Below are 15,794 nucleotides of genomic sequence, written 5' to 3' on the forward strand. Positions count from 1 at the left end.
CCACCCCTACCCCCGCCCCAGCTCTCCACAGCCACGCCCCAGAAGGCCGGCCTTCCCGCAAGGAAAAGGCCCCGACGTTCCCCAAGGGAGCGGACCACACACGGAGCCTGAGCTTTTCCCCAGAAGCCCAGCGCACGAAGCCCGCTCTGTCACGATGCAGGGGGCACTCCTCGACTTTCCCCCAGAATCGAGAAATCCTGACCCTCCAGGCTTTATTCCACGTTCAGTTGCTGAGCTCTGACCCCAGGCCCACTGCCTCTCCAGCGGAACCCCTTCTCCTCTCTCTCTTTCCTTTTGCAACTATCCCTTCACCGGGGTCTGTGGGCACCAAGAGGTGAACAAGACCCTGCCCCTGGTGGTGGGGGGGGGGGGGGGGGCACGGGGGGGGCTCAGTCGGTTAAGCATCTGACTCTTGGTTTTGGCTCAGGTCATGATCGTGGGACAGAGCCCAGGTCAGGCTCAGATAAGAGCAGGGTGGCTGGCATGGAGTGGGTCCTCAAGATAACCAGTGAGTAGCCACCACTGGCCTTGCCCTCAAAGGTCCTCCTTCCCCCCTCATCAGGTACTTCAAACACTGCGATGGCAGCTTCTCCAACAAGCAGTGGATCTTCTTCTGGTTTGGCCTGACCGATATCCGGGACTCTTACGAGCTGGTCAACCATGCCAAGGGGCTGCCGGACTCGTTCTGCAAGCCGGCTTCTGACCCGGGCAGCTGACCCTCACCACCAACCCTGCAGGCCCTGGGATAACCAGGGCGAAACAAAAGCCATGCCTGTTGGATGTGACCCAGGCAGCCGCAGGCTGGACCAGGCTTGTTGCCTAAGGATCTGCAGAGGAGGAACCAGCCCCTACTCTACTCTGCCCAGGGCGGGGCGCCCGAGTGGAGACAAGCATATGAAGAAGGGTGTGCCCAAGACACACACACCCCCCACTGGCTCCAAAGCTAGACCCAGACAGCCTTCAGTTTTCAGTCTAGGGATCTTGAGGGGCGGGACTGGGGGGCTTGCCTTCCAGGGCTATACTCAGGGCTAACCTTACAGGTGGGCCAGTGTCTCTGGCCTCTGTGCTGTTTTGAGGCTCCCTTGCCCAAAATATTACCTCATTTGCTTGATATTCCATCACTTATTTTCTTTTGGGTCTTGCAACTTCCCAAGAGGCCTCGATTAAAACACAAATACTTATCTAAGAGTCAGCTCACACTTGAAAAAAATGAGCAGCGACCCTCTGAGACCAAGATCTTGAGGGCCGGGGAGCCAGGGGACTCCCGAGGGGAAGAGGAGAGCTCAATGAGATAGAGTGCCTCCCCCAAGATCAATGCTGCCACCATCTCCCTCAGCTGGGTGTCAGCAGCCCCCCCAGAGGGGCTCCCTGACTCTGGAGTTAGGAAGCTTCCTCCTCCATCCCACAGACCAGAGCAACAGCAGCCGCAGCCCTCTCTCCAAGCAAGGCTCCGAGCCAAGCACAGCCTTGGATGCTCTCCCCTCGGCCCCGCTGGAGGCTGTCTGCATCTGTGGGAGCAGAACACCTCAGCCACTGGGAGCCCAAAGCCAGAGGTTTCCTTCCACATTTTTGACCCCCACGATGCACCAGGCCCCATACTAGCCGCTGGGCTACTTTCAACGAGGAGGTGAATGAACAAATAGGGGAAAGACCACCATGGCCCAGCAGGGGCCGCAACAGAACCGGCCGCCCAGAGCAGCCTCTGACTTCCCTCAGGAGAGGGGTGGTGTGGGGGGCACGGCTGTGCCCGGGCATCAGACAGGCTGGAGCTGGAATCCAGCTCTGTGGCTGGGGGGCGGTGGGGGTGGGGGGGAGCTGCTGGCCTTCTCGGAGCTTCCAGCTCATCTCTTAAGATGTAAAAGTCTCATAGTGGTCACTTTAACGTTAGTTCTGCCCCTCTCGCTGGCCTCAGAGAGTTCTTCAAAAGAAAGCAGGAGGACCGAAAAGGGGAGGAAGAGACAAGCTACAACACAGGGACCGAGGGGGTGGGTCAGAAGCAGACCACAGGGAGGGTCCTGAGCAGGTAGCCAAGGACTGCGGGAACTCTCAGAACAGGGCAGAGATCACAGGCGGGCTAAAGTGGGGCTTAGCCAGATGTGGTCATTCAAGAAACCCAAGATCAGTCCCAGCCAATGGCGAAGTGCCCTGTGGGGAGAACAGAGAAGCGAAGCCAAACGTCTATATAAAATGTTTATTTTTGGAGGACTGTGTGGTCTGGTGTTTGGGAGGGCACTCACCCCCACCAGGCCAACCATACCGCTGGAAACAGAAGGCAGGGGGGCGGGAAGCTGGCTGCGGCTCGCCCCACCCCTGCGCACCCCAGCCCAGGGTCTGCTCTGCGTTCAAGGTGGGGCATCAGTGCGGTTTCTGCCCCCGGCCTGCCCTGAGAACTCCCGTGACTTCTGTGGTGCCCGGTCCCTGGGCACCTCCGGGCCCGATCCACACACGTCAACACAATACGCACTCTCAGTCTCTGAAAAGCACTGTGGAGCCCGGCTGCTCCTGGCCAGTTCAAAAAGGGATTTTTCACATTTGCTCACTTCCGGTTCGTAGTCTTCCTTCCTCCGTCTCCCAGTCTTGGCACCCCCACCCGAGCCCTGCCTTACTTCCTTCTCTGGGACAGCAGACCCCGGGAGCAGCTGGCCTCAGCTCTCCTGCTAACGAACAGGGGGGGAAAAAAAACCAAACCCTGTAAGGCATCACCATCAGGGCTCCCACCCCCAAGGAGCCCAGGCCCTGGGGAAGCCACCTGCCTCTTACCGACACACACACACACACACACACACACACACACACACAGCAAAGAACCCACCCAACAGAGCAGAAAGCATCGAGAAACAACTGGGCCAGCAGGGAGGAAGGTGGGGTGGCCCTCTGTGGCTCCCGGCACCCCTCTCCGCCTCTTGTCGTGCAACTCAGCCATCGGTGGCCAGGATGATAGCGGCCCCGAAGATGCCCACACTCTCTCCAAGGAGCTTCATCTGGTTCCAGAACTCAACTCGCCGTGTGTGGTGCCAGTAGGCAACGTTGCCGTCAATGAGCAGCATGACCGGGGGCAGCAGTACAGCCAGGATCTGGGCAGCCAGCGTCACGTAGTAGCCGGACAGGAAGGCCAGCGCCAGGACCCCGTACAGCACGAAGAACAGCTGGATCATGAGCTCCCCACCCGGGAGGTGGTTCAGATACGCCAGCCGGTCCTCCTTGCTGTGCTGCAGTGAGTAGGCCTAGAGACGCACATCCGCTAAGTCTCTCCCAACAGGCCGGGGGAGCCTGTCCGGGGAGGGCCGCCCCTGACATGGCGCCCGAGAGTCAGCCTCTGCAAGCTGGGCTTCTGACTCCCATCTCGGAAGTGGGACCCCCTGAAAGTAGGGCCCGCGTCTCCCCCACGGCCTCGGGAGCTCACGGGGTTAGGGCTTGTCTCTCCTCACCCTAGGGGCTCAGAAGGGGCAGAAGCGTGTCTCCACAGCCAGCCCAGGGTTCTCACCCGTGAATACATAGCTCTGCACGCAAAATGCGGTGCCCAGTAACTGAGGTGGAGCCAGGCGCCCCAGGGCCTGTCCAGGTCCCCATCCATGCTGGGTGCCCCCTAGGTCCTCCATGAGGAGGTACCATAACTGGCTACCCTAGGCAACGCCCATCAACTCTTAGTGGTAGAGTCCATCTGGGGCCTGAACCCCCTCACACCCCTCCTTTGTCCCCTTCTCCCAGCCCTCTGGGGGCTGAATCCAGGAGAGGACCAGTCCATCTCATTCTCCTGACTCTCAGGCTTGGGGATGACAGGCCAATCCAACCTCCTCTCTCTCCAGTGGCAATAACACTGGAGGAAGGGGCTCTCAGCCGCGTCTCAGGCACCGGAAAGAAGCCCGAGTCCCAGAAGCTGGGCGAGGCTACTCCCAGGAGGCAGACCACCAGGAACTACGTGCCCACCTCCCTGCATTCTGCCAGGCACGGGCTCAAACCTCACTCCCACGCAAGCCCCTGCAGCCACCAGTCCCCCAACCTACCACGCAGATGAGGTAGATGCCCAGAAACACCTGGCCGGTGGACTGGAGGGAGCGGCTGCGGGGCTTCCGGCGGTACAGCTCCCCAGCGCCGCTGGCCAGCACAAGAAAGCCGCCGATGATAGCAACTGTGCGCGAGTACATACGGACCTAGGCCAAGGTGAGGGGACCCAGTCAGAAACCACAGCCGCCACGTTTCTCCCGGCGTCCAGCGCACAGAACCACCCATCTCTCTTCACCCCATTCAGTCTGATACACTCTCTTGCCAATTCCAAGCGTGGTAGGCAGATGCAGCCGACAAAGATTAATTCTTTTAATCGGAAGTGGAAACTGAGGCCCGGAGGGGGTTAATAAAATTGTCCGAGGTCCTACAGAAAGAGGCAGAACCCAGATGCCAAGCGCTGCCCCATCTCCACCCACGGACGTGTAGACTCAAATCCCAGAGTTCTTTCTGCTATATAGTGCGAGTCTGTGTCAGTAAGGAAACACTGATCTACACTCCTGAGGCTGTTCACACATGGGCCGCCCCTCCTGGATTGGCAGTCCACTGCTTGAGGGTGGTGCCTTTGTCCAGGCTTATCTACGAGCCTGCAGTGCCTGGCACACGCTCTGGCTTTGTAAGGCTTAAATGCTTCACGAAGATGAATTAAATTTCATAAAAATCAGATGGTGGGAACCGGTACTCTCCAAGGTCCCTTTTGCCCTATAGTCTGAGATGACTAAACTAATGGTTTAAAGGGTTCCGGGAACTAGGTGACCTGGGTTCTGGTCTCACCTGCAGTGCTAACTGTGATGGGACTCTGGGAAAGTCTGTCTCTCCTCTTCGGACCTCAGTTTTCACACTCTGAAAGGCAACCCTGTGTGGTTCCTAAGGTCCTTTCATGCTTCCAGTCTGTAATAGTTCGCACAAGCCTGCGGTTTCTGCCTGCCCAGGCTTCACACTGTGCGCGTAGCTGACACCGTGCATTACCCAACTGCCCCCGGCATTGGCCTCTGGCTCCCTATCCCCCAACTCCCCTTAGGCCGAGGTGCTCACCTTCAGCCAGTCCCCGTAGTGGACGTGGCCCCCGATGTAGGCGGCGTAGGTGCTAATGGCCAGCTGGAGCGCGGCCCCCAGCGCGAACCAGCGCCGCTTCACGCCAAAGGACATGAAGCTGGCGCACAGCACGGCTGCCCCCAAGTCGAAGTACAAGTAGGGCACGGGGATGTCGGGCTTCCTGCGAGCCGGAGAGGAGAAGAAGCAACGGGGACAGAATAAAGCGGGAGAAGAGCCTTGCGACCCCTTGAGTTCCCACAAGCTCCAATGCCTCAAACCCGGAGCCCTTCTCACAGCCGGGACCCCCGCACTACGCTCGATGCCCAGCCGAGAGCCCCTAACAAGTCCAAGGTCCCAACTCCTCCCCATTCCAAGGGTCCCGGCTTCTTCTCCACCTCACCGCACCCCCGTTCCTGGGGCGGGCCGTACCGCCCCCCACCACGTGCGGCGGCCGCGTGAGCCCGCTCACCGGCGCGCCTCGGCCCGTTCAGCGTACAGCATGAGCTGGCTGAAGCAGCCCCAGAAGGGGCAGCGTGTGAGCAACACCGAACCCAGCTGCATGATCAGCTGCAGCGTCCAGCGTCGCGAACCCATCTTCGACGCCATCTTGGAGAAGGGCAGTCCGCCGCGGCGTCACCCCCGACGGGGAGGCCGGCTCCAGGACGCGATACGCCACTTCCGGGTCTCGCGAAGCGGAGGAGGGTGAGAGAGTAGCATTTTCCCCTTCCGATGGGAAACAACGCTCTCGCTTTCTAGTTCCGGACCGAAGGAGGTGTTCCGGCCGCGGAGTTCAGCCTCAAAACTCCGTTTGTGGAGACTTAAGGACCCCTCTCGTGGATGCAAAATTGAAAACTAGACTAGAGGAAGGTTTCTTATCAGAACCGTGGGCAATAACTTGAGGCAATGAAGCGAACTGGTCTTTGATGCTAGACCTGGGCTCCAATCCTAACTCCAACTCTGACTTTGGGTATATCGCCTACACTTTGAAGACCCATCTCTAAAAATGGAGAGGACATCTACCTCAGGGTTGTTCTGATGCGTCCATGTGGCAGTGTTGGTACTCATAGTAGGGTGTGTGTAAACACACACACACACCAAATCTCTCTACTTTTGTTTAATTTCAGAGTAAGGTGTTCCCTTGGCCAGGTCACTTGTAGACAAGTCTGGCTTTCCCTCCGTCCCCTGAGAGAAGAGTAAGATCTGATGTGGATATATGGGACATCTCAAATCAGTCTCTTGTCTCCAGCTCCCATGCTCCCGCTTTAGCCCAAACTACCATCTTTTGTTGGTTTAACTGCAGCAGGCTTCCAACTGGCCCCCTGGCTTCTCCTTTGGCCTCCTTGTTTATTCTCAGCTTCCCTATTCTATGTTTTTGTAACCATCAGATACCCTTCTTTTGAATCCCTGAGCACATTGTTAATTATATATTTGGGATTCTTTGTTAATGAGCAGATTGACAATAGATTGTGAGTTTCATAAGGGCAAGGTTTCTGCTCACAGCCTAGTGTAAGATGCATTCAAAAAAACATGCTAAATAGATACATGAACAAAAGATGTTGCCACTATATCTCATTCGTAGCAGGTACTCTGATTACCTGTTGAATAAGTAAGCGGGCAAAAGTTCCGGGCCCTCCAGGATTGCCACCACAAAGCCACCCTACCCATCTTCCTGCACCCCCTACCACCCTACAACACAAATTCATCTTCCCGTATTGAAGTTAAGACTTTACAATAGCACTCTCACTAGACTATTTAATTCAGGTCTGTTTCCAGTTCCCCGGAGCAGGGAGAGGGGCCTCATGTCCAAACAGTATTTCTGACCATATGAATTAAAAGTTCCCAACCAGCCAGTGAAAGCTGAACAAAACGCCTCTCACGTTTTTTTACAAAGTCACTGGGATAAAGAGTGGGTATAACAGAAACGTGATGGGGAGACATACTCATGCAAAAAAACCCCCTAGGGAATGGGATTGTATATATGCATGCTGGGATTGGGGCTGGGGGAAAGGAATCTCCAGGCAAAGGGAATGAGAAAAAGCCTAGATTAAAGGCCATTTTGTCTATCTCTGCCCATGTGCCAGTGACAACCACATGAGGTTAAGTTTTCCACAGGCACATAGCATAGAATCAGGTTTTCAAATTTTTTTTTCCAGTCTCCACACCTGTCCTTGATTCAAATGTGACAAGATGCACAGCCCTCAACAAGGAGCTAAGGTGTTGAGGATGACCGGAATGGGGACACTATACATCCGTAATACAGTTCTAGGAGCCTGGCTGGGGTGTTGCCCATAGGAGCAACACCCCTACCCCATCCCACCACCCTCATGACTTTAGCAATAACGAGGCCAAAGGGGAGGGGCAGGAGACCAACATTAACAAAGCTGCCCTTAGTTCTCAGCTCACCCCAGTTCCCTCTGGTCTTTAATCTCTACCTTTTACTTTCCTAGTGTCTGAAGGGTTGTTGAGAAGCACTAAGGGCCAAATCCCTCTTTCTAGGGTTGGGAAAGATGCTGGCATTGTGCTAATTCAGGGAAGAGGTGAATGGGAGGGTCAGAGGCTCTGAGAGAGGAACACAGCCATTTGTCCCCCTGCCCCCCACTCCTCCCACTCCTCCCTGGGGTGACAACTGAGCTGTAAAGACTTCTGAAGAACAGTCCTTCCCATCTCTATCCGCTCGCCCTCCTCCAGCTGCCTCCACTACTCTTGGCAGCCCCCCGAGGACTCTCCCACTCGCCCTCCAGCTCCCCAGAAGCCCCACCTGTGCTTGCGTTCTGCCACGACCAGGGCCACGGTGGCCAGGTAGAGCCGGGCCTCTGTGCTGCTCTGCTGCTCGGCACCACCTCTGGCCGCTGGGGGCCAGCATATGTCAGGTCGCCCAGGTCGGCCACCCACAGAAGGGCCACAGGTGGCCCAAGCTTCCCACAGGCCCACTGCAGGTCACAGTCATGCAACCAGGGGTTTTTGGCCGGCAGCAGCTGTGTGCCCGCCATCCAGATGTCCGCTGTCACCTTGAAACCAAAGTGCTACAGCCAGTTGCCTGTAAGAGAGGGGACGCTCAGCGTGAACAAGGCCGCAAAGGCCTCAGCCTCTAGCTCACTGATGTTATGCCCAGCAATATGCCTATTGCTCTCACTAGGCCAGAGGCCTTCCAGGCCCGATGTGGGGGCCAGGCCCCATATAGCAGTTCCCAGCAAGCAAGAGTCAGTGTAGACAGAAGAGGCCACCGAGCTTGGCTGTGCCTAGCTTGGTCAGCCTGTTTTGACTCAGATCCAACTGCTCCAGGTTTCCCAGGCCCCACAGGCTGCAGGGATCTGGGTGACAGGCAGGTTGTGAGAGCGCCCCAGGCGGAGTACAAAGCCCAGGTTGGCAAAGAAGTCCAGGGACAGGCAGGCCAGCAGGTTGTGGCCGAGGTGCAGCCACTCCAGGAAACCCAGGCACCCCAGGGGCTCCACCAGCGAGATCCCACGGGACACCATGAGAAAGCAGCAGCACCCAGTCACCACAGGCCCTGACAGGCGGCTCGGATTATCTGGCTCAGCTGGAAGAGCCACTCTGCCAGGGAGCCTGGGGGGGAGGCTGAGACAGTAGAGCCCCCCTCTACCCCCCGACAGTCCACAACACTGCCCGCGGCGGACAGGTGCGTGGTGCTTGGCGCACTGCCACCGGATTCCCAAGTCAGGCCAATGCCACCACTGTGGTCATGGCCACTGTGAGGAAGGAGTGGCCACCCCAGCCCCATCCTTGCCACAGGAAGCCTGCATTGGGAACTCATGGATGCATCGACCTTTGTGCCTCACTCGTCCACCCAGCACTCTGGGGAAGCACGGGCATGCTAGGGGAAGAGAAAACTAAAGACACCATTCAGGGCTCTCACCCTTTGCCATGTCCCCCAACATGGTCTGAAGGATACCTCCCTCCATCTCCCACAAATTTACCTAATACCGAGGCTTCTGGAAAGAGCCATCACAGCCCAAGACCCTAGCATCCTGATCCCCCACCCCAGCCACTTCTCATTCCCTGATTCCTACCAGGATGACAAGAAATCAGGGAAGATGGCCTTTATAATCCCAGGCACCCCATCTTTACTCCCACTCCATACCCACCCTCACTTGTTTCCCACACAGCCCAGGAGCAGCTCTGCCTTCTCCCACCCCTAAACATTCCCTTGGTCACTCAACCAGCTAACATTTGCAGAGTCACTGTGGACACAAGCTTGCAGAGAGCCTGGTCTAATGGGACCACTGAAGTCAGGGTCTCAGGCCAGGGAAGTTCAACACACTCACCTGTGTTCCCAGCAACACCACCTGCCGACTGCAGCCCCAGCCCAGGAATGACAGTGGAGAGAATCCCAGCTCTAGTCACTGCCCTCCTGGCAGAAGGCCAGTCCCAAGCAGGTAAGAGTTGAGCTCTCAGGGTTGCCACAGCGCTGAGGGAGAACTGGGGGGGAGGGGGGGGGGTGAGGGCAGGTTGAGGAAACCTCCAAGGCCTTGTGGCCTTATATCCAGGGGAACAGGACCCTGCCCTGCTTTCCCAAGAACACCACTCCCCACCCCCCCATTCCCCCCATAGCCTTCTCACCCTGCTTTTCTCTCTCATCCGGATGACAGCTTGAGGAACCTTGGAGACCTCAAGTCACCACACCACATGTCCACGAGTCAGGAAGGAGCCAGGCATCCCCTCTCACTCTACACTGCCTGCCTAAGATGTCTGCCACCATCCGTAATCCACCTAGGTCTTGTCCAGACACAAAGGAAGGAGATGCTCTCACTTGCTCTCACTAGGCCAGAGGTCAAAACAGCCTGTTCTGGTCTTCGGGGAGTGTCCAGCATGTTCTGGTCTTCGAGGAGTGTCCAGCATCACCTTCTGAAATAGAGAGGGATCTGGGGCCAGGTGGCCGGGACCCAGCCCTTCTGCCCTGTCCTCGGCAGCCAACCAAACAAGTTACACTCTAGGTTTCCTCGTGTGCTCACTAGCCCCACCCAGCAAACTCTTAAGAGAATCGTAATGGCCATATGGAAGAGATGGTTACCAAGGGCCTGGCATCTCATTAAAGGCTTCATTTAATCCTCAACTGAGACATTCATTTTCCTTTACGAAGGAAACTAATGCCTGGCAAGGATATATTTGAGTTGCCAAGTCATAGTGCTAATTAGTGGCAGGGGTGAAAGCTGACACAACATAGAGCTGTCTGACATGCTCCCGACACTAAACCACAGCATCCCACAGACTGGGCCAATGTGCTGCAGGCCGGCCAAACACCCCTCAAAGAAGTTGAGGTCTGCCAAGTGAATAACACAGACTATCTCCAGAATAGGAAGAAGAGTTGACCCACCATCAGCTTAGGGTATGAATCTGACACATTGGTTGATCAGATTTGAGCCCCTTTGAGCTAATTCAAGTGATCTGGCTCAAAGAAATTAGGGCGAAAAATTTGAAAACTGTCAATAATATTTGAGGGGCACCTGGCTGGCTCAGTTGGTAGAGCGTGCAACTCATGATCTCAGGGTTGTGAGTTTGAGGCCCATATTTGGTGTGGAGATTAATTCAATCCTTTTTAAAAATTAAAAGGGGATTCTGTGTGTGTCACCCTCACGCACTTCCCTGCTTGTGCATGCTCTCTCTCTCAATATAATAAACATAAAAATATTATCATAAGAATGCCTGGGTGCCTCAGGCAGTTAAACATCTGACTTCAACTCAGGTCATGGTCTTGCGGTCTGTGAGTTTGGGCCCCGCGTCGGGCTCTGTGCTGACAGCTCGGAGCCTGGAGCCTGCTTCAGATTCTGTGTCTCCCTCTCTCTGCCCCTCCCCCACTCATGCTTTGTCTCTTTCTCTCTCAAAAATAAACATTTAAAAAAATTTTTTAATTCTAATAATCGAGAAAATATTACAAACAGTTGCCAGAGACTTGAGCTCAGGAAAAGTTCCAATTTTCACGAGTCAAACAAGTGTCAACAATAATTAACAAAATTCAGAGCATGTTGTGACCTAAACATGCTGACACTAGGTGCCCACATGGGCGCACCAAAAGTAAGTTCCACTCAGACAACTTTAATTCCTTTTTTGATAGGGTTAACCGGATGACTCTCACAGACAAACATCTGGATCTTATTAAAGTCTCTCATCATATCCCTCGGGATAATGAAAACAGAAGACAGTGATACAAATTGGAACTAATAGGACACTGGGATGGTTTTTTAAAAGCTCTTAATAGGTTGGAAGAATTGGCTGAAAAAAAAAAAAGCCACTTCATGGGAGAAGACAAGGCAGCTCCCAGTCACATCTGTGTGCCCCTTACCCAGGGGTGGGGAGGCAAAGGAAACATCCTGAAGAGCAAGCACAAGCACACAGGTGACCTGAGCTCTAGCCACAGTTCTAGAAATGAGCTGCTGCTTAGGGCAAAAAGAAACACCATGTATTGCTTCTCAAAGCAATGGGCTCCCCCATCATTGAAAAGTGTTCAAGTAGAAGGGTACCTGGGGGGTTCAGTCGGTTGAGCATCCGACTCTCGATTTTGGCTGAGGTCATGATCTCACAGTTTGTGAGCTCGAGCCCCGCGTCAGGCTCTACGCTAACAGTGTGGAGCCTGCCTGGGATTCTCCCTCCCTCTCCCTCCCTCTCTCCCTCCCTGCCCCTCCCCACTTGTGTGCACACATCTCTCAAAATAAATTTTAAAAACCACTTTTTAAAAAAAGTGTTCAAATAGAGACAGTCTGTCAAGGATGCTATAGAAAAGATACTTAAACTGGAAGGACTATTCCATACGAACTCTCACATCTCTGGAGTCTCTAAGTGCTGAGCATCTGCTGCTGCCTGGGCCACGCCTGGCACTGGAGACATTCTCTGTTTGCACAATATTCACACACATCCTTCCTAGAGCCAGGACATGAGGATGACAGCAGGACGTTTCAGAAAGGCTAATCTGAACAAAAACCAAAGCGTATGTGATGACAGCCTCCATGTGGAGGGGTGAAGCGTCCATTAGTATAACCACTCCCCTGCAGGTATCTTCAGCAGAACTCCCTTCTCCCTCCACAGTACGGACCTGATGAACACCTTTGGTTGTAACTATCCACCTTCTGTGTCTGCACCTAAGGCACTTGACATGACGAACATGAAGTCACACAATGGGCATCTGGTTACACCCTAAATGTACAGAGTGCAGGCCTGAGCAACTGTGGCATGGCCCATGTGTGTTTACTGAACCACTGGACGGGTACTCCTTCACCCTCACCTCCCCGCCAAATCTACGAAGTCACCAGCAACTGTACCATCTCCTTCTTCCTTCTTTTTCATGGTGGAAGAAGGGCCCCCTCCTATCAGAGACCAAAACATCTTCTGTGGCCATGGTTCTCACCTCCCATCTTTGTGGAGTTCACAGTAAGGTGAAACTCCTGAACACCTAGTTCCAGCCCCGTCCTCCCCACGGAATGCCAGGCTTGTCATTCAGCCGCCCACCTGCCGGCTACCCTTCAGCCTTTCGGGGACAAGAATGGCAAAATAAGACTTGATTTTTCCATGAACCTCTTCCTCTCTCCCACTGCTCACCAGCCACACAGAAGCCACTCTCTGTTCCTCTGTCCCTCACCACCTTGGACCCAAACCATATCCATCAGTGACCCCTGTCAGTCGTGAAGTCATCTGTCACCACCAGCCACCACCATGTCCTACCTAGGTTTCTGCAATGGGCTCTTACTGCAGCGGTCATTCTGCCTCCTCCTTTGCCACTTGACCTCAGACTAACGCCCTCGACAGCCTAAAGCCCTCTAACAGCTCCCCACTGTGCCAAGGACAGACTCCAGCATCCACAACGGCAACCAGGCCCTGCATGATCGAGTTCCTGCCGCTTCCTCCTCCTTGCTCACTGGGCATTAGCCAACCTATCTTCTAGCATTTCCTAAACACCCCAAGTTCTTATCATCCTCAACATAGCACTTGCTGCCCCCTCTATCCAAGTACTCTTGGCTGGCACCTTGTTCAGATTTCTGCTTAAATGACAGCTCAGAGACCACCGCAGAGCAGTACACGTACACCCCTATACTAAGCATGAGCAGCTGCTCAAAACTAGGATAGAGACCAGAATAAAGGGGCCAGATTAGAAAAAGTAGGGACCAGCCACTACTTGTAGTCCTCCACTAAAACTAACTGCTGGAAGGGTACCTGGGTGGCTCAGTAGGTTGAGTGTCTGACCTCTGGTTTTGGCTCAGGTCATGGTCCCAGGGTGGTGGGATCAAGCCCCACATTGGGCTCCAGGCTGAGCACAGAACCTGCTTAAGATTCTCTCCCTCTCTCCCTCTCCACAAATGGCATTTGTTTGTGCTCACTCTAAAATAAAAAAATAAATTAAAAAAAATTAGGGGCACCTGGGTGGCTCAGCCAGTTAAGCAACCAACTCTTAATTTTGGCCCAGGTCATGATGTCATGGTTTGTGAGATCAAGCCCTGTGTCAGGTTCTGTGCTCACAGTGTGGAGCCTGCTTGAGATTCTCTCTCTTCCTCTCTGCCCCTCCCGCACTTGGTTGCTCTCAAAATAAATAAACTTAAAGAAAAAACAAAACAAAACTGTTGAAGTCAGCATCAGGTGGGTTAGTTGACAGAATGGAAAGAGCAGTTGAGAGAGAGGTCACTAGAAATATGCTTCCCCCTCACCGCACTCTGCCAGTTTAGGAAGAAGAAATTTAGTTCCACTTTAGCCTTTTCAGCAAAATTGAACGTTACAGGAAAATGGGACAGGAAGGCCATGACCTGACCAGGGTTGGTCCCAGCTGTCAAAGTCTGCTCTCAAGAAACCCGAGGCACAGCCCTGCTGCTCCCACCTTGCTCCCTGTCTCCCATGTCCTTTACTGGTCCCTTGTCCTCTTGCCAAGCTTGACTTCAGGCTTTCCTCAAATCCCAGCCAGTCCTGGGTCACTTTCCATCTTGACTCAGGCAACTCATCTAGTTACTGAGCTGGTCACTTTCAAATGTCTACCTTCAGTCATACAACGGCTGGGCGCTGGGGAATAATACGGAAACGAGTTCGTCACTGGCCTTGGAGCCTCAAAATTCCCCACTAGACGACTCCAGAGAAACTTCCAACAAGTAACCACAATGCAAGGCATACATGCCATATGACGTGAGTGATACAAAACAATTCTAGGAATTCCTTTCCATGAATTAAAGAGTCAAGGATGACTTCACAGGTGCCTTTGAAGCAAAGGCCTTGTAGGATAAGACGGACAAGATAAAATAAGATAGGCTGGGAGTAATCGGAGAGATCACCTACCCCATGCCTCTCCTACAGAATAATTCTAAGATGCTAAGATTATAGAGTGAGGCAACCAGTTGGCAAGTTTCTTCAGACATCGTAAAGCACACTGCACTGTACAAGGGGCAGGGGAAAAAAGTGCCTTAGAATCTGGAGGGTATGAAAGATGTTTACAATGGGAGGGGCTGGAGAGAAAATGCTGGCCTCATCTTCGAGTTTCCATATAATGAGCCACGTAAGGCTTGTAGAGTATCAAAGAACGAACTTGTTCTGAAGCTTTATTACCCAGCAGCAGTCTGGGTAATACCGCTAGGTTAAGACCAGTGGATGGCAACGCACAGCACCCTTTCTTCACCTGTTAGTAATTGGGTGATATTATGCCAAACCCCTTCAGTTCAGGCAGTACATGCTAAGGATGTCAAGTTTCTCAAAGGGGAATTCTCTGGCATGAGCAGACTCCAGCCTTGATAAGAAAGTAAATCCATCACTCAGACAATGACCAATCCCGGCTCCCAAACTTGCTGCTGCTGCTCTTCCTGTAGCTCACCCTGTGGCGGTACAGGTCCTGGCCTTACACGTTCTTACCACACTGTTCTCAGTATCAACGGGACAGTCGAGTCTATCCTGGCATGGGATTGAAAGCTCTCTACGTCTTTTCCTAACTAGTATGTCTTGTGGAAGGACAGATTGCGACACACACATTCTTAGCTTCAAAAACGTCAAGGAGCCTTTCCCCTGAATCACTGGCTCTGGGCTGAAGCCCCTGACCTAACACTGAAGTGCCTGAGCAATTTTCAAAGCAGCCAAGAAGCTGCTCAGACTCTTTTCAGCACAGACTCAGGATCAACTCACCATGGGAAGGATCCTTATGCCCTACGGACAGTTCTACGCAGCAGTAAACTCAAAGGCATGTGGCAGTGGGAGGTCATCAGGTGCCGGGGTGGGGAGGTCTGTGTGCACTGAGGCCGCTGGGGAGGGGAGAATGCCGCAAAGCCAAGGAGACATTGCACAACTACCTGTACGTGTGTCATCAGGGATGCGAGCCCGCCGCACCATACTCTTCCACAGGGCAGCGTGCCTCTAATCTAGTGGGCAAACTCACACACGTCCCGTCCTACACCTGGCGAACAAGGGAGCGGTGCACATGCCATCAGTTTGGAAAGTCACAGAGCAGCAGGAGGCGTACACGAGTGGATAAAAGCCAGGGGTTCGGTTCCAGTTCCCCCACCGCAGGCAGCTGTCATTTAACTTAGCCCCGTGGAAGCCACTCTCCTTTTGTAAAAGGCAGGCTTTTCAAACTATAGTCAAAGGAATTCCCCCGGGACTCCGGGGCAGAGAGAAAGATCTGTGAGAGACGGAAGGCAGAGATCCCTCTCCCCATTTACCTGTTTTACGTATTAGCCTCACTTAAAACGCCATCTAATGCAAGATTTCTAGGGGCACCCGGGTGGCTCAGTAGGTAAAGTGTCTGAAATCTTGATTTTGGATTAGATCATGATCTCACGGTTTGT

The 15,794-nt window shown here is 53.8% G+C and overlaps 2 protein-coding genes across 2 annotated transcripts in view; one reads left to right on the forward strand and one right to left on the reverse strand.

Annotated features, from left to right (window-relative positions):
• NAGS (N-acetylglutamate synthase) overlaps positions 1 to 1,116 on the forward strand; it is a 4,029-nt gene extending 2,913 nt beyond the window's left edge. Inside the window, 2 exon segments of the mRNA XM_077747780.1 lie at positions 32 to 334; positions 563 to 1,116. Of these exon segments, the coding sequence (XP_077603906.1) occupies positions 32 to 334; positions 563 to 716 (457 nt within the window). The 3' untranslated portion in view covers positions 717 to 1,116.
• A 1,061-nt stretch (positions 1,117 to 2,177) lies between these two features.
• Positions 2,178 to 6,675, reverse strand: TMEM101 (transmembrane protein 101). Its single transcript, XM_077747720.1, has 4 exons — positions 5,507 to 6,675; positions 5,038 to 5,218; positions 4,005 to 4,151; positions 2,178 to 3,224 (listed from the first exon to the last, which is right to left on the reverse strand). Exons 1-4 carry the CDS (start codon positions 5,641 to 5,643, stop codon positions 2,916 to 2,918), a joined length of 774 nt encoding a protein of 257 aa, XP_077603846.1. The 5' UTR covers positions 5,644 to 6,675; the 3' UTR covers positions 2,178 to 2,915.
• Between the last annotated feature and the right edge of the window lie 9,119 nt (positions 6,676 to 15,794).

This window comes from Crocuta crocuta, unplaced genomic scaffold, assembly GCF_008692635.1.
Source record: "Crocuta crocuta isolate KB4526 unplaced genomic scaffold, BGI_CrCroc_1.0 scaffold289, whole genome shotgun sequence".
NCBI lineage: Eukaryota > Metazoa > Chordata > Mammalia > Carnivora > Hyaenidae > Crocuta > Crocuta crocuta.

Bases quoted from the DNA above. Each gene is read 5' to 3' on its own strand.
- TMEM101 (XM_077747720.1), bottom strand. From the start codon at position 5,643: ATGGCGTCGAAGATGGGTTCGCGACGCTGGACGCTGCAGCTGATCATG. The intron at 4,152-5,037 runs GTGAGCACCTCG...ACCTTGGCCTAG, and splicing joins ACTACGGGGACTGGCTGAAG to GTCCGTATGTACTCGCGCAC. The intron at 3,225-4,004 runs GTAGGTTGGGGG...GTGCGTCTCTAG, and splicing joins GCATCTACCTCATCTGCGTG to GCCTACTCACTGCAGCACAG.